At 53.4% G+C, this 22,732-nt stretch overlaps 1 protein-coding gene across 7 annotated transcripts in view; it reads right to left on the bottom strand.

Moving 5' to 3' along the window:
• Window positions 1–22,732, bottom strand: part of LOC140410695 (protein eva-1 homolog A-like) — a 548,454-nt gene that overhangs the window by 32,212 nt on the left and 493,510 nt on the right. For 6 of the 7 annotated variants that reach the window (XM_072499126.1, XM_072499127.1, XM_072499131.1 and 3 more), the window contains one exon: window positions 1,463–1,627. The exons of the other annotated variant lie outside the window; for it this stretch is intronic. In XM_072499126.1, the coding sequence (XP_072355227.1) occupies window positions 1,463–1,627 (165 nt within the window). The remainder of the gene's footprint in view (window positions 1–1,462; window positions 1,628–22,732) is intronic. 7 annotated transcript variants of the gene reach the window in all.

The raw sequence follows: 22,732 nt of genomic DNA, 5'->3' as shown, positions 1-22,732 counted from the left end.
TTGCACTCACACACATTTAGCTATACTCAGTCCACATCTCTATTTATAAACACGTAGGCACATAATCCTGTAAAAAAGGGGGGATGTCATGATATTCAGGTGAACATCACAGCACATACATACACACATAATGATGGACAGATCAGCGGACCAATCAACACACAAAACACGACAGCCAATCACGACAAGAGCGTACACAGTACAGAGCAGGGAACACAACACTTCCTGGGCACTCGAGCAGGAGAGGGCTCAGGCCATAGACCTCATTGCCAGCCACTCAGAGGTTCACCATGTGCTGAATACCAGAGTTTAATATGTTAATAGTTCATTGAAATAAAACTGCGTTGTACCATTCGCAACCGTGTTGGTTTGTCTGTGTATCAGAGTACCCAACACTTCAGGTATGACTCCAGATAGCACATCAGACATGGAGGTGGCTTGCTTCATATCTCACCCTTTGACCTGAAATGCCTTTGGCGGCCATCCTGTGGAGAGCCTGGATCTGGATGGGCCTGGCTGACTTTCGGGTGTCACAGGTGATGAGGTGCCACCCTGTCCTGCCCACTGCCCATGAGATGCGCCAGTGTCAGGTGCGTGGGGGTGGGGGGGGGGGGGGGGGATCCAGAAGCTCTGAGGTGTTCCAGCACTTTCTTTGTGCGAGGCACCAGCATGGGCCCCTTCACTTCCTTGTCCCTCAGAATGTTCGATGGCCCGCAGACTGATCTGTGGGATGGAGCAAAGGCCAGAGGGAGCTCCGGATGTTCCTCTGTCACCTGGCGCTGCCAGTCCCAGAGGCCCGCCCTTGTCTGTGTGCCAGGATCTCAATGCCCTCAACCTTGGTGCAGTGAGACTGGGCAGTGTCCTTCAGCGAGTCATGTCCCTCTGCACCTCAGTCACGTCGCTCTGAGACCGTGCCACTTCCTTGTCAGACTGTGCCATGTCCCGCTGTGACTGGCTCAGGTCAGTCCGTGCTCGGCCAATGATCTTGACATCCTCAGCCATGACCCTTTGTGAATGGGCCAAGCTCTGGAGGCCACAGCAATGTCCATGTGGGCCTGGTACATATCTGCCTGTAACTGGACTCCCCTGTCCTGAGCGTTAGCCATCGACCGTGCAGATTTCCCCAAGCCTTAGACGTCCTGAACCATGGCTCTAGCACCTTGACCCAAGGCTTCCACCGCAGATGCCACCCGTTCAGTGTAGGGCTGGGTATCGTGCATGTGCATGTGCAGCTTTTAAAGGGCTTTGTGTTCATCCATTTTAATTGAGCGATGTAGGACACAAGTTTTCTTTATCTGAAGGGACTCCGATGTCCATTCTATATGGGTGAACATCGGAGTTCTTTCCACAAGTAAGCTCTGAAACTACAAGTAATTAAACAAATAACATTTTAAAAAATAAATATAATTGGTAGCTTTCCAGGGATTTTACTTCCGGGTATAAATAATACAAAATAACATACCTGGCAAAGATGCTTCTGTTATAAAGGCTAACACATCATGAGGGAAGACACCATCACCTACAATGTTCGGATCATAAGGTTTGGGGTGTGGTGGAAAATTGGGATGGTGAATCCCTTTATAATGAGTTGGCTTGGGGTTGCTTTCATCCAGCAGTTTCTTGGGCACTGTAACACAGAGTAAATGGTATTGCACTGAGTCACAATTAAAGCTGTAGAAAACTGATCGCATGTAAAAGCACATCTGCTGATAAGCCTTAATTAACTTAATTAAAATCTTAAATCAGATGTTACTCACCCTGCCATTCTCAACAACACAGGACTGTAGGTGAAAACGTGGTAACACAGTATCATACAGATAAACTAATATTGACTTGAATCCAATATTGACTTAAATTTGAATTGAGATTAAATGGAACTTCTTACTAAAATTGTCGTCGATTAGAGCAGATGAATGCTTAACATCTGAATATTTGGCCATCCGATAAAGTAGGCGACAGAGGAGTATCAAATCAACACATGAAGCATGAATCTGCTATTACAGCCAGCAACGATTTCTGGGGCGGGATTCTCCGACCCCCCCGCCGGGTGGGAGAATCGCCGGGGGGGCGGCGTGAATCCCGCCCCTGCCGGCAGCCGAATTCTCCGGCACCGGAAATTCGGCGGGGGCGGGAATCGCGCCGCGCCAGTCGGCGGGTCCCCCCCGGCAATTCTACGGCCTGCGATGGGCTGAAGTCCCGCTGCTGTCATGCCAGTCCCGCCGGCGTGAATCAAACCACCGACCTTACTGGTGGGACTGGCAGCGCGGGCGGGCTCCGGGGTACTGGGGGGGCGCGGGGCGATCTGGCCCCGGGGCGTGCCCCCACGGTGGCCTGGCCTGCGATCGGGGCCCACCGATCCGCGGGCGGGCCTATGCCGTGGGGGCACTTTTTTCCTTCCGCCTCGGCCATAGCCTCCGCGATGGCCATGCGGAAGTGACACCCACCCTGCGCATGCGAGGAGGTGACGTCAGCAGCCGACTGGCGCAGTCCTTTCGGCCCCGGCTGGCGTGGCGCCAAAGGCCTTCCCCGCCGGCCGGCGGTGTGCCAACCACTCTGGCGCGGGGCCCCTCAAGATGAGGGCTTGGCCCCTAAAGGTGTGGAGAAATCCGGACCTTTGGGGCGGCCTGACGCCGGAGTGGTTCACGCCACTCCATCCCGCCGGGACCCTGCACCCCGCCGGGTCGGGGAGAATCCCGGCCCGTTCTTTTCTTTTGTAAATCTAATTATCATAACCCATTGAGGTGCCAAAAGTTCCAATTGAAAATGTTTATCTGTATGTGTTTTCATTCGTCAATTTATTATAATGTGCCGAGTTTCTACAATAGAGTTGGGGATAGAAATTAACCTTAATTATTGTTCCTGACCATCATCTGGTGACAGTAGCAGGTGCACATGTCAAGTGACTGCAGGATTGGGCTTCACCTGATGTCATAACATGAGCAAATAATCTGGCACTTTCTGTCAGGGTTCGCACTATAGGGTAAATGTAACTTGCAAAGTTGCATGACAGCATAAGATGTTACAGATAACTTTCTGATTGCTTGATTTATTTTTTTAAATAAACATGGAAAAATAAGCCATTATGGCGTGCCACTGGGCAATGCTCCATGCCACAAGGGAAAGGGAAAGGAAAGTGCATGGGAAAATAGGACGGAGTCAGCATGGCTTTGTCAAAAGGAGGTCGTGTCTGACAAATCTGTTAGAGTTCTTTGAGGAAGTAACAAGGAAGTTAGACAAAGGAGAACGAGTGGACGCGATTTATTTAGATTTCCAGAAGGCCTTTGACAAGGTGCCGTATCGGAGTCTGTTAAATGAGTTAAGAGCCCATGGCGTTAAGAGTAAGATCTTAGCATGAATAAAGGATTGGCTGACTGGCAGAAGGCCGAGAGTGGGGATAAAGGAGTCTTTTTCAGGATGGCAGCCGGTGACTCGTGGTGTGCCTCAGGGGTCGGTGCTGGGACCACAACTTTTTACAATATACATTAATGATCAGGAAGAAGGTACTGAAGGCAATTGTTGTTAAGTTTGCAGATGACACAAAGATCTGTAGAGGCACAGGTAGTATTGAAGAAGCAAGGAGCCTGCAGAAGGATTTGGACAGGCTAGGAGAGTAGGCAATAAATTGGCAGATGAATTACAATGTGGAAAAGTGTGAGGTTATGCACTTTGGAAGGAGGAATTTAAACATAGACTATTTTCTAAATGGGGAAATGTTTAGGAAATCAGAAGCACAAAGGGCCTTGGGAGTCCTTGTTCACGATTCTCTTAAGGTTAACGTGCAGGTTCAGTCACAATTTGCAAGACAAATGCAATGTTAGTAGTCATGTCAAGAGGGCTAGAATACAAGACCAGGGATGTATAAGGCTCTGGACAGACCCCATTTGGAGTATTGTGAGCAGTTTTGGACCTCATATCTAAGGAAAGATGTGCTGGCCTTGGAAAGGGTCCAGAGGAGGTTCACAAGAATGATCCCTGGAATGAAGAGCTTGTCGTATGACGAACGGTTGATGACTCTGGGTCTGTACTCGCTGGAATTTAGAAGGATTAGGGGAATCTTATTGAAACTTACAGGATACTCTGTGGCCTCGATAGAGTGGACGTGGAGAGGATGTTTCCACTTGTAGGAAAAACTAGAAGCAGAGGACACAATCTCAGACTAAAGGGACGATCCTTTAAAACAGAGATGAGGATGAATTTTTTCAGCCAGAGGGTGGTGAATCTGAGGAACTCTTTGCCGCAGAAGGCTGTGGAGGCCAATTCACTGAGTGTCTTTAAAACAGAGATAGATAGGTTCTTGATCAATAAAGGAAACTGGGGTTATGGGAAGAAGGCAGGAGAATGGGGATGAGAAAAATATCAGCCATGATCGAATGGTGGAGCAGACTCGATGGGCTGAGTGGCCTAATTCTGCTCCTCTGTCTTATGGTCTTATGGTCTTATAGAAAGGCATGGACTAGTCAGGGATAGTCAGCATGGATTTGTTAAAGGAAGGTCTTGCCTCACAAATGTGATTGAATTCACGTGCGAGTGGCCTAATTCTTCTTCTATGTTTTATGGTCTAAAAAAAGGCAGCCAACTGGATTATGGTGGAATTTTCCATTCTCTCACAGAGACCTGGCTGAGGAGAAAATAACGACATGCAGCTCACCGGCTGCATAGTCAGTTTTTCTCATCACATTGTGCATCAACCTTTTGCAAAGAAAATGTTGGCATGGCCCACATCATCATGCTGGTGGCACAGGGCTGCAAAAATCCAACAGCCAGGAATCCTGAGATTGGGGCTCGAAGAGGCAACACTGGAAGCAAGCCCCTTTAATCTCTCGGGAAGACCTGGAACCCCCCTCTGTGAATACAGGGACCCCCCCGCCCCTCCATCAGCATAAAGAGAATCTACGCCCCACCAACCTATAAGAGGAACCCCCCAATGTATCTCCCCAAAGGGCATTCCCTGACACTGCCCTAGTCAGTGCCAGGGGGAAAGGACTGGGTAATGAGCAGGCATGTCACTCTCCCACGGGGGCTATACCCATTTGTGCCCCCTCGGCGGGTTCCCTTTGCCTGGTTCCTGTTCTTTAAAAAGCAGTTTTATCCTCGCCGAAGTGATGTCGTGTCGGTGAGGGAGAAATTCCAAATATGGAAGCACGCTACAGCGGGGAAGACCGTTAATTGTATTTAAAAATATTGAAATGAGGGTCCCGACCTTCATTACATCACCAGCGGGGACGGAGCGGGTGGAGAATCATAAAACCCGATCCCACTGGCAAGATTCCCGTTTTGCAAGTCCCACAATATTTTGCGCCCAAGTCACTGTTTGCGCTTGTGGCAATTGTAGGCACAAAATTGTAGTAAAAATTTTTTGTTTCACAGCGATTCAAATAGAGAGACTAACTCGACACCCAACAATTCCAAATCAGTGACTGGTAAACAAAATTGGGCGTGATTCTCCCATGCCGCGCCGTATGGGAGAATCGCCGTGCACACCGCTTTTTTCCGCGGCGCCGGTCCGAAGCCATTCCGCCATTCTCCCAACCGGCGAGAACGGCGTCATCGAGGTCGGCGCCGCGCATGCCAGAGAATCGCCCGAGCAAGTAATGCATGTCATGTGATTCTCCCTGCCCCCTCTATTCAGCGGCCCGGACACGTGACCCCAGGTGACGCTGTCGCCGCTCATCCCAACTAAATAAATTCATCAGCTAGCTGACGATGTGGATGAGGGAGGTGAGTGGGCTGGCTCACCCCAGGAAGCTGCGTCCACAGCCAGTGATGGCGGGTGGGTGGGTGAGGGGTTTCTGATGTGTATGCCACGATTCCGATGGGGGGGGCATTTGGGGGGTGGTTGGGGGGGGTGAGGACAGGGCTGAGGAGGATGGGGTGTGGGAAGGAGTAGGGGGAAGGGGGTGGGGTGGGGTAATGAGTAGGGGGAAGGGGTTGGGTGAAGGAGTAGGGGGAAGGAGAAGGGGGTGGGGGAAGGAGTAGGTGGAAGGAGGAGGGGGTGGGGGAAGGAGTAGGTGGAAGGAGGAGGGGGTGGGGGAAGGAGTAAAGGGAAGGAGGGGTTTGGGGGAAGGAGTAGTGGGAAGGAGGGGGGGTTGGGGGAAGGAGTAGAGGGAAGGGGGAGGGGTTGGGGGAATGAGAAGGGGGAAGGGGGTGGGTGAAGGAGTAGGGGGAAGGAGGAGGGTTGGGGGAAGGAGTAGAGGGGAGGGGTTGGGGGAATGAGAAGGGGGAAAGGGGAGGGGTTGGGGGAATGAGAAGGGGGAGGGGTGGGGTAAGTAGAGGGAAGGGGGAGGGGTGGGGGAATGAGAAGGGGAAGGGGGAGGGTGTGGGGGAAATGATGCCACCATTCTGTCAGGGGGCCTCCAAGGGATACCTGTGGGACCGACACCCCAGCTGGAGTGCCATGGCAGGAAGGTGGCGAAGACACGCTGCAATGAGGAGGGACAGGGTGAACTGGGCAGGAGATGGATACTGTGGGCAGGTGTAAGGGTGCTTGCATGAATGAACCATAACCAGGCAGCCGAGGCACCCATGCAGCCAAAGGGCCCTGGCTGCCTACGTGCCAAAGCGCCCTCCTTACAAATGTCATTGCCCCTCCCTCCCCAAACCCCCCCTGCCTAGTTCGTAATGTTTGCACAACAACCATCAATGTTTGTCACCATGGTGACAGCGGCTGCCCTGCAGATCGCCATTCGACGCAGCCGACCCAGGCGGCTCAGTGAAGCTGCTGCAGAGGCGGATGCAGCAGAGGGACTGGAAGGAGCATGAGCAGGTGGTCGGGCCAAGGCGGCGGAGGCGCCCCATGCAGCATCGTGTGTACTGGGACCACATTTCGTTTCAGGACCTTACCGACGCGGCATGCAGGAGGAAACTCAGATTGAGCCGTGAGACGGTGGCACATATATGCCACCTAATGGTGCACCTGGCACCACATGGAACAGGGGGAGGACATGCCATACCGGTGAGAGTCAGGGTCACGGTTGCCCTCAATTTTTTGGCAATGGGGTCATTCCAGGCACCAAGCGGGGACCTCTTGGAATCTCTCAGACATCGGTGCACCGGTGCATCCGGGTCGTTACCGACAGCATCTATGCCGCCGCGGAAAAATACATTGATTTCCCGGAGGACCACGCACACCAGGCTGCCAGGGCAGCGGAATTCGCCTCAGTGGCTGGGATCCTGATGGTCCAGGGAGTCATTGATGGGCGTCGGAGAACAGGGACGTTTTCCTGAACAGGAAGGGGAACCATTCTATGAACGTCCAGGTGATCTGCGACCTTCAAATGAGAATAATGCACGTGTGCCCCCAATACCCGGGCAGCGTGCATGACGCCTTCATACTGGCGCAGTCATTCATACCCGCTATTTTCGAGGGACGCAACCCCGGATGAGGGGCTGGTTGCTGGGCGACAGGGGTTGCCCGTTGCGGCCGTGGCTGATGACGCCTGTACGGAGGCCACAGCCCAATGCGGAGACCCGCTACAATGAGGCCCATGCTGCAACCAGGGGTGTTGTGGAGAGGTGCTTCGGCCGCCTCAAAATGAGATTCCAGTGCCTGGACTGCTCTGGATGCGCTCTGCAGTACCACCCCAACAGGGTCGGAAGAATTTTTGTGGCCTGCTGCATTTTGCACAACATTGCCCAACAGAGGGGCGATCTCATGGAGGAGGATGCACCAGGTGAGCCCGATGAGGGCAACGCCTCCGAACATGAGGATGAGGAGGAGGAGGAGGGGGAGGATGGGAGGGCGGCGGGGCACAGGTGTGGGATATGGCCGGGAGGCCGCACGACGCCACCGCTGGGACAGCGAGCACGCGAGGCGTGGATCGCAGCACGTTTCACACACTAGGGGGAAGGCATCTTTGTGCAGGGCACGTGCACCATCGATCGCGCACAAAGGCACCACCCAGCACCCCCCACCTTCCGCACCATCGCACAACCCTACCACCCACAGCACCACTCTCACAGCAACCTACACCTGCGGCACATCGTGAATTTTGTTAAACATTTACTTCTGTCGGCGGGTGTGATCAGTGCCATGTTGGATGATGACAACCCGCTCTGCGATGAGGTGTGAGCTCCGGAAAACTACAGAATGTCTGACTCATGGCCATATCTGAACCCTCCACCTCGGTGTTCCCTTTATGCGTCACGGACACTCCATCACATGTCCATGTGGGGCAGCTGGCATCGGTATGCTGAGGACGATGGCGTGCTTGGGGTTGGGGGAGGGGCACACCCGGCCTCACCGTTGTAATGAACTTCGAACACCATCGTCACCCAGTCCCCCTCACGACCCCCTCAGGCACCGGACATAGGACAGATGCATCTAGGTTTGATGTAACAACTTTAATAGTGACATTCAAAGACAAGTGCCCTAGCCCCTAGAACTAATCTGTGCCCTGCACCCGTGTCAACTTACTATGTGTCTAACTTTTTGGCCTTACGGGCCCTACCACTACGTCTTGGTGTTTCCCCAGACGGTACAGCAGGAGTGGAGGCGGACTGCTGAGAGTCCTGCCCTTAGACTTGGCTCCCCGTCGGCGCTCATTTCCTGGGGTGTCCCGGCCTGGATGCGCCAGGCTGCTTGGCGGGCGTGCTGGATGGCATGGTGCCAGCCTGCTCTGCCCGCTGCCCACCAGATGCACCAGGGACGGAATGGGGGGAGTCCGAGTGTTCCGGGATCTCCCTTGCTGGAGTAACCGGGATGGGCACCGGAACCTCCTCCTCCCTCGGGGAGACCTATGGCCCCCGGGCCTCTCTATGGGATGGTGGTGCGCGCGGAGACAGGTGCCGTGGCACCACCGACACATGCCGCTGCCAGTCCTGGAGGCCCGCTGTGGAATCGACCAGGGTCTAAACGTTCCCAACGATGGAGCTCAGGGAGTGCGCCATCCCGGTCAGGGACTGCACAACCTCCCGCTGGGATTGTGCAACGCCATCCATCACATGGGCAAGGCCGCCGATGCGCTCAGCGGTGGCCTGCTGGGACAGGGCCATGGCCTGCTGAGACTGGGCCAGACCCCGGAGCGTGGCGGCAATGTCCAGCTGGCTCTGGGACATGGCTGCCTGTGAGAGGGCAGCCCTGTCGTGGGCCATGGATGACGCGTGCGCACAGGGCCCCACGCCTTGAAGAACATAACCCATGGCCGAAACCATTGCCCCCATTGTCTCCATCGCGGACACCACCAGTGCGGTGTTGGCCTGGGTGGCAGCCATGACCGGCACCAATCCCTGCTTGAGGACGCGGATGGACTCCTCCAGCTGCGTCTGCAGTTGCCGGAAGACAGCCGTCATCCCGTTGTATTGTCCCTTGGGTTGCAAATGCATCAGGTCTGTGGGTGGGTCTGGCAAGTCCAGGAACCCGAGCCCCCATCCAGCCCCTCGTCTCCTACCTCCACCTGCTGTACCAGTTCGGCTGTGTGGTGCGCACCAGTCAGTGACCCAGAAGCTTCATCACTTACTTGTCCAACCTCGGTGAGTGTATCTGCGATGGTTGAAGTGGTGGGTGACAGCAGTGCCGCAGATGCTAGGTCCTCATCTGTCCCCAGCTCTGGAGTATCCTGGCTCAAACCTTGGCCCGGTGCATTTAGTCCATGGCCTGATGTGTTGGGTGTTCTGGATCACAAACAGGTCACCAACACTGGAAGTGGTGCAACTCTATTTTATTATAAGGTTAACTATATTAACATACTTGAACTGTGGGTAAATGCAATACCAGCTTTAACTGTTGACCCTTGCCTAGTCCTAACCAGGTGATGCACTCAGCACATGGTGAATGTCTGTGATGCAGGCTGTGAGCTCTGTGCTCCGAGCTGGCTGCTACTAGAATGAGCGGGAACTCTCCTGTCCCCTGTCTTTATAGTGCGTGCGCTCTCACTGGTGATTGGCTGCGGTGTTGTGTATGCTGATTGGTCCCACTGCATGTCCATCAGTGTGTGTGTGTGTCTGCACCATAATGTACTGGTGCATATTATGACACGGCCCATGTCAGGTGCCATGCCCCTGTCCTTCGTCAGTCGCAACGTCCTCTGTGCATCACTGTCCTGAGGGGCTGTCATGTCGCCGTCACTGTCCTGGCTCGCTGTACCCTCCTTGTCCATCTCACTGTCATCTCTGTCATGACTGCCCGTCCTGACATCTCTGTCTGCCTTCGGTGGCCCGGCCTCAGAAGAGGGACCGCCTGCCCGTGATCCTTCCCCTCTGTCCCATGCGTCCCTGTGGCCAGAGGAGGTTGGAGCTGGACGGCGGCGGGGTGAACGAGCAGTTCCAGGACGGTGATCTTCCGGCCCTGGAGAACACAATAAGGCACGTATCGTTAGACACGCGGGGTTGTTTGTGAGGGGGTGGAGGGAGCAGTGTGAGGGTGTGGACTGTGAGGGTGTGGACTGTGAGGGTGGTGGAGTGTGAGGCGGTGGGGTGTGAGGGTGTGGACTGTGGGGGTGGTGGAGTGTGAGGCGGTGGGGTATGAGGGGGGTGGAGTGTGAGGGGGGTGGAGTGTGAGGGGGGTGGTGTGAGGGGGTGAAGTGTGAGGGGGGTGGTGTGAGGGGGGTGGGGGTAATGATGGGCTGAGGGCATGTATGCAGACAGAGGATTCTCACCTGGTGCTGCGCCTCCGACCGGGCATGGCGCTACCTCCCGGCTGGCGGTTCCCCCAGCGAGGTCCAGAGCCATCTGCTCGTAGGCGGTAAGGGGGTGGAGCTCAGGTGATCCACCTCCGGTTCTTGAACGCTCCCTGTGGTTGTGAGCAATCTTGACCTGTGGGAGGGTGGGGGGAAACTCAGGGTTAGGCGGTCATCAGCAGGACGCACACATGTTCGCGCCATTATCACTAGGTGGGGACACTGGGACCCACGCCATGGCACCTCTCCACAGGGGGGGGCCACATGTGTCTCAGGTGCAATGTGGGGCCCCTGTCCCCCTCCCCTGCGTGGGCAGTGGGGGGGGGGAAAGAGAGCAGGGTGGAGCTTTGCCCGGGGGAAGTCACGGGATACTTACCCTCGATGCCCTCGTGAGGTCGTATAGATTTTTCCTGCATTGGCCTCCCGAGCGGGGATGTGCCCCACAGCGCTGACTGCCATGCCAACCTCTCACCATCCCCGCCTCAAGGTGCTGCACGTCTGCCGATGGCCACGTCTGAGGAAAAGGATGGCCCTGTGCTCCTCTACTGCGTCTAGCAGTGTCTCTAGGTCACTGTCCCGGAGGCGGGGAGCGGCACGGCGGGGCTCAGCCATCTCCAGACTTCGGGGCCTGTGTGCCGATCGCACTTCCTATGACACGGCGCGGCAGCATCCTGGCGTAACGCGATGACGGCGCTACTTTGGCGCCACGCCCACCGCGTTTCTCACGGCGCCGCTGCTGGCCACTTTTCTGCCCCTGAATCGGTCGCGGCGGGGGCCATTTCACGCCGTCGTGAAATGCGACGGCGTTCATGACGACGCGGACATTGTCCCGCGATCAGAGAATCTTGCCCATAGTTCCAACATTATATTCTTACTTTTATATCCTATACCTCTGCCAATGATAGAGAACATTCCATATGCATTCCTTACAAATTTGTCTATTTGAACTGCTGCCTTTATGGACCTATGTACCTGTATGCTAAGATCTCTCACTTCATCTACCCTTCTCACTATATATTCCCATTTATTGTGTACTGCCTGTAACTTTTTGACCTCCCTAAATGCATGATCTCACACTTCTCTGTGTTAAAGTCCATCTGCCACTTTACTGTCCACTCCACCAACCCATCTATATAATTTTGGTCATTATATCTGTCCTCTACACTATCCACTACTCAGCCAATTTTTGTGTCGGCTGCAAATTTCCCAATCGTGCTCCCCACCTTCACATCTAAATCGTTATTATATAACACAAACAGTAAAGGTCTCAACACCAAGCCCTATGGAACAGCACTTGAAACAACTTTCCAATCACAAGGGCATCCATCAACCATTACCTTTTGTTTCCTGTTGCTAAGCCAACTTTCTATCTAGTTTGCCACATTACCCCGTATCCCATGGACTTTATTTTTCTGACCAATCTGCTATGCGGGACATAGTCAAATTCCTTGCTAAAATCCATTCCACTAAACGCACTGTACTACCTTCATCGGCCATTCTGGTCATTTCATCAAAGAATTCAATCACATTTGTGAGGCAAGACCTTCCTTTAACAAATCCATGCTGACTATCCCTGACTGGTCCATGCCTTTCTATAAGACCATAAGACCATAAAGACATAGGAGCAAAATTAGGCCACTCGGCCCATCGCGTCTGCTCTGCCATTCTATAATGGCGAATAATTTTCTCATCCCCATTCTCCTGCCTTCTCCCCTTAACCCCTGATCCCCTTACTGATCAAAAACCTATTCACCTCTATTTTAAAGACACTCAGTGATTTAGCCTGCACAGCCTTCTGCAGCAAAGAGCGCCTCAGATTCACCGCCCTCTGGCTGAAGAAGTTCTTCCTCATCTCTGTTTTAAAGGATCGTCCCTTTAGTCTGAGATTGTGTCCTCTGCTTCTAGTTTTTCCTACAAGTGGAAACATCCTCTCCAAGTCCACTCTATCCAGGCCACGCAGTATCCTGTAAGTTTCAATAAGATCCACCCTCATCCTTCTAATCTCCAACGAGTACAGACCCAGAGTCCTTAACCGTTCCTCATACGATAATTGTGACAGTTAATCCTGTCTCTCAGGATTGATTCTACTAATTCACCCACCACTGGTGTAAGATTAACTGGCATATAATTGTTTGACATTTCCTTTGATCCCTTTTTAAACAATGAAACTATGTTTGCATTTCTTCTGTCCTCCGGTATCTATCCTGTATTTGGTGAGAATTGAAAAATAATCCTCAGAGCATCTGCAATATTCTCTCTGACCACCTTCAGCAGCCTCAGAAACAATCCATCTGGCCCTGGCGACTTATCAACTTTCAAGGATTCCAATCCTTCCAGTACTTCCTCTCTCTTTATGATTGTTCTGTCCAATATCTCAGAGTGTTCCTCCTGGACTACTATGCCTGCATTATCCCTTTCCTTTGTAAACACAGAGTCAAAATACTAATTTAAAACCCTTCCCACAGCCTCTGCATCTACACACAAGCTCCCTTCTTCATCTCTGTTAGGTCCCACTCTTTCTTTAACAAACTTTTTACCATTAATATATTGGTAAAACATCTTTCCTTGCTCATCTTTTTTCATGCCCGCTCTTTGATTTCCTTATTTCCATAGCCTAGATATTTTACGAAGTCACAAAGACTTTGCAAAAATGCACTAGAAAACTGAATTCAGAAGTTCTATCCCTGTTTCCAACTGATCATATTTTCACCATTTGGGGAACAGGGGGAATTAGCCATTGTCATGAACTAAAATCAATTTTTGAGGTATTTTGCACCTTGGTAACCAATGAAATGCTAAAATTCATTATTTTTTAATGATCTAAATGCACAGAAAGTGAGAAAATCTGAAGCTTAGACTGGGATACAGCGTCAGACTTTTTCAATAAGTCTAAGTAAACCTGTGGGTTCCCACCAATTTTTAAACCATAAGTTGACTTGCTAGTTAAATGAAAGAGTGGGCAGTGAATATTGCGGTGATGGCTAGGCTTGCATTTAATTTTATGGCAATCAGACCGCCACATGTTGGTTTTGGATTGATTTGTCAGGAAGCCAGTCATTACCTGGAAATGGACTGGATTTTAACAGGAATAAACTCACTGATTAAGATTTAGGTTGGATTTATGTGGGAGTCTTTTTTGCGGGATCAAGTTGATATGAAGTTAGTCATTTCCTGGATGTTGTTTTGATTCATAAGAACCCAACAAACATCCAACATTAGGCTTTATTTTGAATTTGACTTTGGTTTGATTTGATCAGAATCTGGTTGCCAACCCATTGCATAAACAGTAAAGGTTTAGTAATGGCAAAGAGTTATAGGAATGGGATTTTAAAAAAATTCATTGCAAAGACTTGTCATTCAAACATCAGCTGATTTAAATTGGTGCTAGGCATGATTATGGTCCCCAGACACTGTTGAAATCCAACTTTACAAATGTAGGAAATTAAAGCAATTAATATAAATCAAAAATCCTTTTTGATGCTTGATGATCTAAAGCATCTCTTACTACTGACAACATCATCACACTCATATAATCAGAGGTGTGAGTTTTCATACCAATGTGATATTAGTATAGAAGAGTGTCACTTTCGGGTGCGGCTATGCAGAGCTAGGTCGCATATTCGGCAGCTCCCGCTTGGAACGGACTTTTGGGCTCTTTTACAGGGCCCCCACGGCATTTGTTTGACATTTCCCAGTGTGGGAAAAAGACGCAGCATTCCCCTGACAGTATCCCCCAGGAATGTTATGTCTTCTGGCTACCAGACCCGGCAGAAACAGTAAAAGATTTGGCTTGAGCTGCAGGAATAGACAAAGGCCTCTTCCAGCATGCAGGCGGGGGACGGGCAAGCTTAAAGCTGCAATCTGACTTGACTCTATCAAAGGTGAATTCTAGCAGCAGAGGGAACAACTGTGAAAGGTTCTACCAAGGCCATTGAAGAGGTGGGGACGAGGCTTCTGGTGGCGGCCATGGAGGAGTAGGTCACGCATTCGGCAGCTCCCATCTGGAACGGACTCTCAGACCTTTTTCAGGAGTTTCCATAGACTATTTGGGGCAGACTGGTGAAGCGAACACTGCCAAAAGAATTCCCTCTCAACTTCCGGTTGCGGCTATACGGAACTTTTTTTTTTTTGGCGCAGCCCGTGGGGAAGGGAAGAGAGAGGTCTCCCTCCAACTTCTATGAAACGGACCAGAAGTGTAACGGCCAAAGGCGCGGCACTGGAGCAACAGGAGAAGCGAGGGAAGGAGAGGCAGCGTCCAGGGACAAAGGGGAGCTGCAGGAGTTCATCAAGCGCTGCTTCGAGGAGCAGCGCGAGGAGATGCGCAAGGAGATGTTGGCGCCTATGCTTTCGGCAATTGAAGGACTCGGGATCACCCAGAAGGCCCACAAAGCTAAGATCCAGGAGGTACAGAAAAGAGTCAGTCAGAACGAGGACGAGCTTGTGGGCCTGGCGGTGAGAGTGGAGCAGAATGAGGCGCTACACAAGAGGTGGGCGGGAAGACTCGAAAACCTGGAGAACAGGTCGAGGAGAAAGAATCTGCGAATCCTGGGTCTCCCTGAGGGAGTGGAGAGGGCTGATGCCGGGGCATACGCGAGCACGATGCTCGAGGCGATGATGGGCACGAAGGCCCCTTCGAGGCCGCTGGAGTTGGACGGGGCACATCGGGTGCTGGCGAAGAAGCCCCAGGCAAATGAGCCGCCAAGGGCGATGGTGGTGAGGTTCCACCGGTTCACGGACAGAGAGTGGGTCCTGAGATGTGCATCTCAGGACCAAGAGGGAGCGGAGCAGTAAGTGGGACAATGCAGAGATCCGAGTATACCCGGACTGGAGCACGGAGGTTGCAAAGCGGAGAGCGGGTTTCAACCGGGCCAAAGCGGCGTTGTACCGGAAAGAAGTGAAATTCGGAATGCTGCAGCCAGCGTGACTGTGGGTCACATACAAGGGCCAACACTATTACTTCGAAACGCCTGAAGAAGCGTGGACCTTTGTACAAGCCGAAAAGTTGGACTCTAACTGAGGGTTTGTGAGGGTGGGGGGGATGGTTTGGTGTTTGATGTGTGATGGTTGTTGTACATAGGGGGTCAATCACACGCAGGAAATGTTACATGGGCTGGGGGAGAGAGACAAGGCCACGGCAGGAGCTGCGCCAAAGGGGGCAGAGCGGGCTTTGGAAAGGCGGGAAGGGGAAACGAAGGAATGCATATGGATTGGGAGACTCCCACGCGGGAAGGTCAATGGGACGGCGGGGGAAACCGGGGTCAGCAGGCGGCTGCTGACTTACGGCAGTGACATGGGGGGAGCAAAAAAGCTAGACAGGGGTCTAGCGGGGGGAGGGGAGGGGGGGAAGGGGGGGGTAAAAGGGTTGCTGCTGCACTGGCCGAAAGGGAATGGGACACAGAAGAGGTGGTCGGGACGGGGGTCCCCCCTCTGGGGGACTGGAGGGTGAGGGAGGCGTGGACACCGGACTGGCCCAGAAAAGGAGATGGCTAGTCGGCGGGGCGTGGGGGGGGGGGGGGGGGGTGAGAGCCCCTCCAATCCGGCTGATAACGTGGAATGTGAGGGGCCTGAATGGACCGGTGAAGAGGGCTTGAGTGTTCGCGCACGTAAAGGGACTGAAGGCGGACGTGGCCATGCTCCAAGAGACACACCTGAAGGTGGCGGACTAGGTCAGGCTAAGAAAGGGATGGGTAGGACAGGTATTCCACTCGGGACTGGACGCGAAGAATAGAGGGGTGGCAATATTGGCGGGAAAGCAGGTGTCATTTGAGGCCAAGTCTATTGTAGTGGACAATGGAGGGCGATATGTAATGGTGAGCGGTAGGCTGCAAGGGACATGGGTGGTGTTGGTAAACGTATACGCCCCGAACTGGGATGATGCAGGATTCATGAAGCGCATGTTGGGGCGCATTCCGGACCTGGAGATAGGAGGCCTGATAATGGGAGGGGACTTCAATACAGTGTTGGATCCAGCACTGGACCGCTCCAAATCAAGGACTGGAAAGAGGCCGGCGGCGGCCAAGGTGCTTAGGGGGTTTATGGATCAGATGGGGGGAGTGGACCCATGGCGGTTTGCAAGGCCGCAGACCAGGGAATTTTCTTTCTTCTCCCATGTACACAAAGCCTACTCCCGGATAGATTTCTTTGTTCTGGGTAGGGCGCTCATCCCGAGGGTGGAGGGGACGGAGTATTCGGCTACAGCCGTTTCGGACTATGCCCCGCACTGGGTGGAACTGGGGCTTGGAGAGGAGAGGGACCAACGCCCGTTGTGGCGGCTGGATGTGGGACTGCTGGCGGACGAGGTGGTGTGTGGGAAGGTGAGGGGGTGTATCGAAAGGTACTTGGAGGCCAACGACAACGGGGAGGTGCGGGTGGGGGTGGTATGGGAGGCGTTGAAGGCGGTGATCAGGGGAGAGCTAATTTCCATTAGGGCTCATAGGGAGAAGACAGAGGGTATGGAAAGGGAGAGGTTAGTGGGGGAGATTTTGAGAGTGGACAGGAGGTACGCAGAGGCCCCGGAGGAAAAATTACTTGGGGAAAGACGACGGCTCCAGACGGAGTTTGACCTGTTGACCACAGGGAAGGCGGAGGCACAGTGGAGGAAAGCGCAGGGGGCGACCTACGAGTATGGGGAAAAGGCTAGTCGGATGCTGGCACACCAGCTCCGTAAGAGGATGGCAGCGAGGGAAATAGGGGGAGTCAAAAATGGAAGGGGAGCCACGGTTCGGAGTGCGACGAAAATAAACGAGGTATTCAAGGCCTTTTATGAAGAGCTGTACAGATCCCAGCCCGCAGCGGGGGAAGAGGTGATGAGACGATTCCTAGATCAGCTGAGATTCCCGAGGGTGGAGGAGCAAGAGGTGGCTGGTTTGGGGGCACCTATTGGGTTGGAGGAGCTGAGCAAGGGTTTGGGGAGCATGCAGGCGGGGAAGGACCCAGGACTGGACGGATTCCCGGTGGAGTTCTACAGGAAGTACGCAGACCTGTTGGCCCCGCTACTGGTGAGGACCTTTAATGAGGCAAGAGAGGAGGGGACCCTGCCCTCGACAATGTCGGAAGCGACAATTTCTTTGAACCTAAAGCGGGACAAGGACCCACTGCAATGTGGATCGTACAGGCCGATCTCGCTCCTCAATGTGGATGCAAAGTTGCTGGCAAAAGTGCTGGCCACGAGGATCGAGGACTGTGTCCCGGGGGTAATCCACGAGGACCAGACGGGATTTGTAAAGGGCAGGCAACTAAACACCAACGTGCGGTGGCTCTTAAACGTGATAATGATGCCATCGGAGGAGGGAGAGGCGGAGATAGTGGCAGCTATGGACGCAGAGAAGGCCTTTGACCGAGTAGAGTGGGAGTACCTCTGGGAGGTGCTGCATAGGTTTGGGTTCGGGGTAGGGTTTATGAATTGGTTTAAGCTCCTTTACAGAGCCCCGATGGCGAGTGTAGTGACGAACCGGCGGAGGCCGGAGTACTTTCGACTGTACCGAGGGACGAGGCAGGGGTGCGCCCTGTCCCCCCTGTTGTTCGCATTGGCGATCGAACCATTGGCCATGTCATTGAGGGAGTCTAATAAATGGAGGGGGGTGGTCCGAGGGGGAGAAGAGCATCGGGTGTCGCTATATGCGGATGACCTGTTGCTGTACGTGGCGGATCCAATTGAGGGGATGGTGGAGGTCATGAAGACTCTAAGGGAGTTTGGGGAGCTTTCGGGCTATAAGCTCAATGTAGGGAAGAGCGAGCTCTTTGTATTACAGGCGGGGGACGAAGAAAGAGGGATAGGGGACCTACCGCTGAGGAGGGCGGAGGGGAGGTTTCGGTATCTGGGGATCCAGATAGCCAGGAGTTGGGGGACCCTATATAAACTGAATCTGACGAGGTTGGTGGAGCAAATGGAGGAGCATTTCAAAAGATGGGACATGTTACCGCTCTCGCTGGCGGGTAGACTGCAGTCGGTCAAAATGGTGGTCCTTCCGAGGTTTCTGTTTGTGTTTCAGTGCCTTCCCATCGTGATCACCAAGGCCTTTTTTAAGAGAGTAGGCAGGAGTATTATGGGGTTTGTGTGGGCGAATAAGACCCCGAGAGTAAGGAGAGGGTTCCTGGAACGCAGTAGGGACCGAGGAGGGTTGGCGCTGCCAAACCTGGGGAGCTACTACTGGGCAGCAAATGTGGCGATGATCCGCAAGTGGGTTATGGAGGGAGAGGGGGCGGCATGGAAGAGGATGGAGATGGCGTCCTGTAAAGGAACGAGCCTGGGGGCGTTGGTGACGGCACCGCTGCCGCTCTCGCCGACAAAGTATACCACGAGCCCGGTGGTGGCAGCAACGCTAAGGATCTGGGGCCAGTGGAGACGGCACCGGGGTGCAATGGGAGCATCGGTGTGGTCCCCGATCAGGGGTAACCACCGGTTTGTCCCGGGGAAGATGGACGGGGGGTTCCAGGGCTGGCACCGGGCGGGGATTAGAAGAATGGGGGACCTGTTCATTGACGGGACGTTTGCAAGCCTAGGGGCACTGGAGGAGAAGTTCGAGTTACCCCCGAGAAATGCCTTTAGATATATGCAGGTGAGGGCTTTTGTGAGGCGACAGGTGAGGGAATTCCCATTGCTCCCGGCACAAGAAGTTCAAGATAGGGTGATCTCGGGTGTATGGGTCGGGGAGGGCAAGGTGTCGGAAATACACCAGGAGTTGAAAGAAGAGGGGGAAGCGCTGGTAGAAGAGTTGAAGGGTAAATGGGAGGAGGAGCTGGGTGAGGAGATCGAGGAAGGTCTGTGGGCTGATGCCCTAGGTAGGGTTAATTCCTCCTCCTCGTGTGCCAGGCTCAGCCTGATACAATTTAAAGCGCACTTGACGGGGACGAGGTTGAGTAGGTTCTTTGGGGTAGAGGACAGATGTGGAAGGTGCTCAGGGAGCCCGGCGAACCATGTCCATATGTTTTGGTCATGCCCGGCACTGGAGGGGTTCTGGAGAGGAGTGGCGGGAGCAATATCTCAGGTGGTGAAAGTCCGGGTCAAGCCAAGCTGGGGGCTAGCAATATTTGGAGCAGTGGACGAACCGGGAGTGCAGGAGGCGAAAGAGGCCGGCATTCTGGCCTTTGCGTCCCTAGTAGCCCGGCGAAGGATCTTGCTAATGTGGATGGAGGCAAAGCCCCCAAGCCTGGAGGCCTGGATAAATGATATGGCTGGGTTCATAAAGTTGGAGAGGATTAAGTTCGCCTTGAGAGGGTCTGCGCAGGGGTTCTACAGGCGGTGGCAACCGTTCCTAGACTATCTCGCGGAGTGTTAGAGGAAGGTTGGTCAGCAGCAACCTTGGGGGGGGGGGGGGGGGGTGGAGGGGACGTATTGGGAGGGGGGGGGAAAGGGGGGACTGCCTGGGAGGGTGGATGAACAAGAGATAACATGAAGGGTTTGGGAAACTGGCACGCAAGGGTGAGGGCCAGTGTACAAAGCTGTGTAAATATATCATTTTGCCATGTATATATCTTGCTCTGCGCGATTTCTCGTTTTTTTTTGTTACGAGGGGGGGGGGTGGTGGTTATTGTTTGTAAGGTAGAAAAATTGTGTTAAAAAACTTTAATAAATATATTTTTTTTAAGTATTGAAGAGTGTGTGTTGTCAAAATCCCAAGGATGGACTTCCGGGTGCGGCGATGACCAGCTGAGTCGCACGTTTCGGCAGCTCCCTGTGAAACGGACTTTTGGGCTCTTGATAGGAGCCCCAACGGCAATTTTGACGGCTAAAAACACTGTGCGGTAAACCAGAAGGGAATCCCCCCTGGATACGGATGGAAAAAGGAGGAGAGTGTGGCCAGATTGCAGTGGATCCTTTAGAACAGCGGCAAGGAAGGCAAGCAAAAACCAAGATGGCGTCGGAAGGTGGCAGTTTAACATGGGGCCCTGAACAACAAGAGTTCTTGAAATGCTGTGTGGAAGAGATCAAAAAGGAAATGAAGAAAGAGCTGTTGGCCCCGATACTACAGGCGATCGAAGGGCTAAAGGAGGAACAAAAGACCCAGGAGCGGGAGCTTCGGGTCGTGAAGGCAAAGGCAGCCGAGAATGAGGATGATATACAGGGCCTGGTGGTGAAGACGGAGACGCAGGAGGCACATCAGAAACGATGTGTGGAAAGGTTGGAGGCACTGGAAAACAACGCAAGGAGAAACAACCTGAGGATTCTTGGTCTTCCTGAAGGTGTGGAGGGAGCGGACGTCGGGGCATATGTGAGCACGATGCTGCACTCGTTAATGGGAGCAGAGGCCCCAGCGGGTCCGTTGGAGGTGGAGGGAGCATACCGAGTGATGGCGCGAGGACCGAGAGCAGGAGAAATTCCCAGAGCCATAGTGGTGAGATTCCTCCGTTTTAAGGATAGAGAAATGGTCCTTAGATGGGCGAAGAAAACTCGGAGCAGTAAATGGGAGAACGCGGTGATCCGCGTTTATCAAGACTGGAGTGCGGAGGTGGCGAGAAGGAGGGCGAGCTTTAATCGGGCCAAGGCGGTGCTTCATAAAAAGAAGATAAAATTTGGAATGCTGCAACCGGCAAGACTGTGGGTCACATATCGAGGGAGGCACCACTACTTTGAGACGGCGGATGAAGCGTGGACTTTTATTGTGGAAGAAAAACTGGAATGAGCGGGTTATTAAAAAGAACGTTCGAACAAAGTGGTGGGGCGAATGTGGGGGGCAAAGAGGGGTTTTATGTACTAATCCTGCGATGTGGTAACTTTTCTCTCTCCCACAGGTGGTGATGGGGGGAGGAGGGGAGGTGGAGGAGATGGGGCGTTGGCCATTGGGGGCGGGACCAAGGGAGAAGCGCGGGCTTGGTTCCCGCGCTATGATAATCATGGCGGGAATAGAGAAGCAGGAAGGAGGGGGCGTCGCACGGTGCGAGCCGAGGTCACGGGGGGAAGCTGAGGTCAGCCAGAGTTTGCTGACTTCTGGGAGCAACATGGGGGGAGTAATTACGCTAGCGGGGGATCTAGCGGGGGGGGGTGGGAGGGGGGAATTACTGGGTTGCTGCTGCTGGGGAGAGGGGGGAGCTGGTATGGGAGAGGATGGGCGGGGGGGGCACCGCCTGGGGGAGATACAGCTGCGTGGGAACCGGGTGAGGAGCTGGAAAAAGGTGATGGCTCATCGACAAGGGGGGGGGGTAGGAAGCCCCCCAACTCGGCTGATCACGTGGAACGTGAGAGGGCTGAACGGGCCGATAAAGAGGGCATGGGTACTCGCACACCTTAAGAAACTTAAGGCAGATGTGGTTATGTTACAGGAAACGCACCTGAAACTGATAGACCAGGTTAGGCTACGCAAAGGATGGGTGGGGCAGGTGTTCCATTCGGGGCTAGATGCGAAAAACAGGGGGATGGCTATATTAGTGGGGAAGCGGGTAATGTTCGAGGCAAAGACTATAGTGGCGGATAACGGGGGCAGATACGTGATGGTGAGTGGCAAACTACAGGGGGAGACGGTGGTTTTGGTAAACGTATATGCCCCGAACTGGGATGATGCCAATTTTATGAGGCGGATGCTAGGACGCATTCCGGACCTAGAGATGGGAAAGCTGATAATGGGGGGAGATTTTAATACGGTGTTGGAACCAGGGCTGGATAGGTCGAAGTCCAGGACTGGAAGGAGGCCGGCAGCAGCCAAGGTACTTAAAGATTTTATGGAGCAGATGGGAGGTGTAGACCCGTGGAGATTTAGCAGACCGAGGAGTAAGGAGTTCTCGTTTTTCTCCTATGTCCATAAAGTCGACTCGCGAATAGACTTTTTTGTGCTGGGTAGGGCATTGATCCCGAAGGTGAGGGGAACGGAGTATACGGCTATAGCCATTTCGGATCACACTCCACACTGGGTGGACTTGGAGATAGGGGAGGAAACAGGAGGGCGCCCACCCTGGAGAATGGACATGGGACTAATGGCAGATGAGGGGGTGTGTCTAAGGGTGAGGGGGTGCATTGAAAAGTACTTGGAACTCAATGATAATGGGGAGGTCCAGGTGGGAGTGGTCTGGGAGGCGTTGAAGGCGGTGGTTAGAGGGGAGCTGATATCAATAAGGGCACATAAAGGGAAGCAGGAGAGTAAGGAACGGGAGCGGTTGCTGCAAGAACTTTTGAGGGTGGACAGACA

This window comes from Scyliorhinus torazame, chromosome 4 (assembly GCF_047496885.1).
Source record: "Scyliorhinus torazame isolate Kashiwa2021f chromosome 4, sScyTor2.1, whole genome shotgun sequence".
In the NCBI taxonomy this organism is placed as follows: Eukaryota; Metazoa; Chordata; class Chondrichthyes; order Carcharhiniformes; family Scyliorhinidae; genus Scyliorhinus; species Scyliorhinus torazame.
This window is presented reverse-complemented; position numbering and strand designations above follow the sequence as displayed.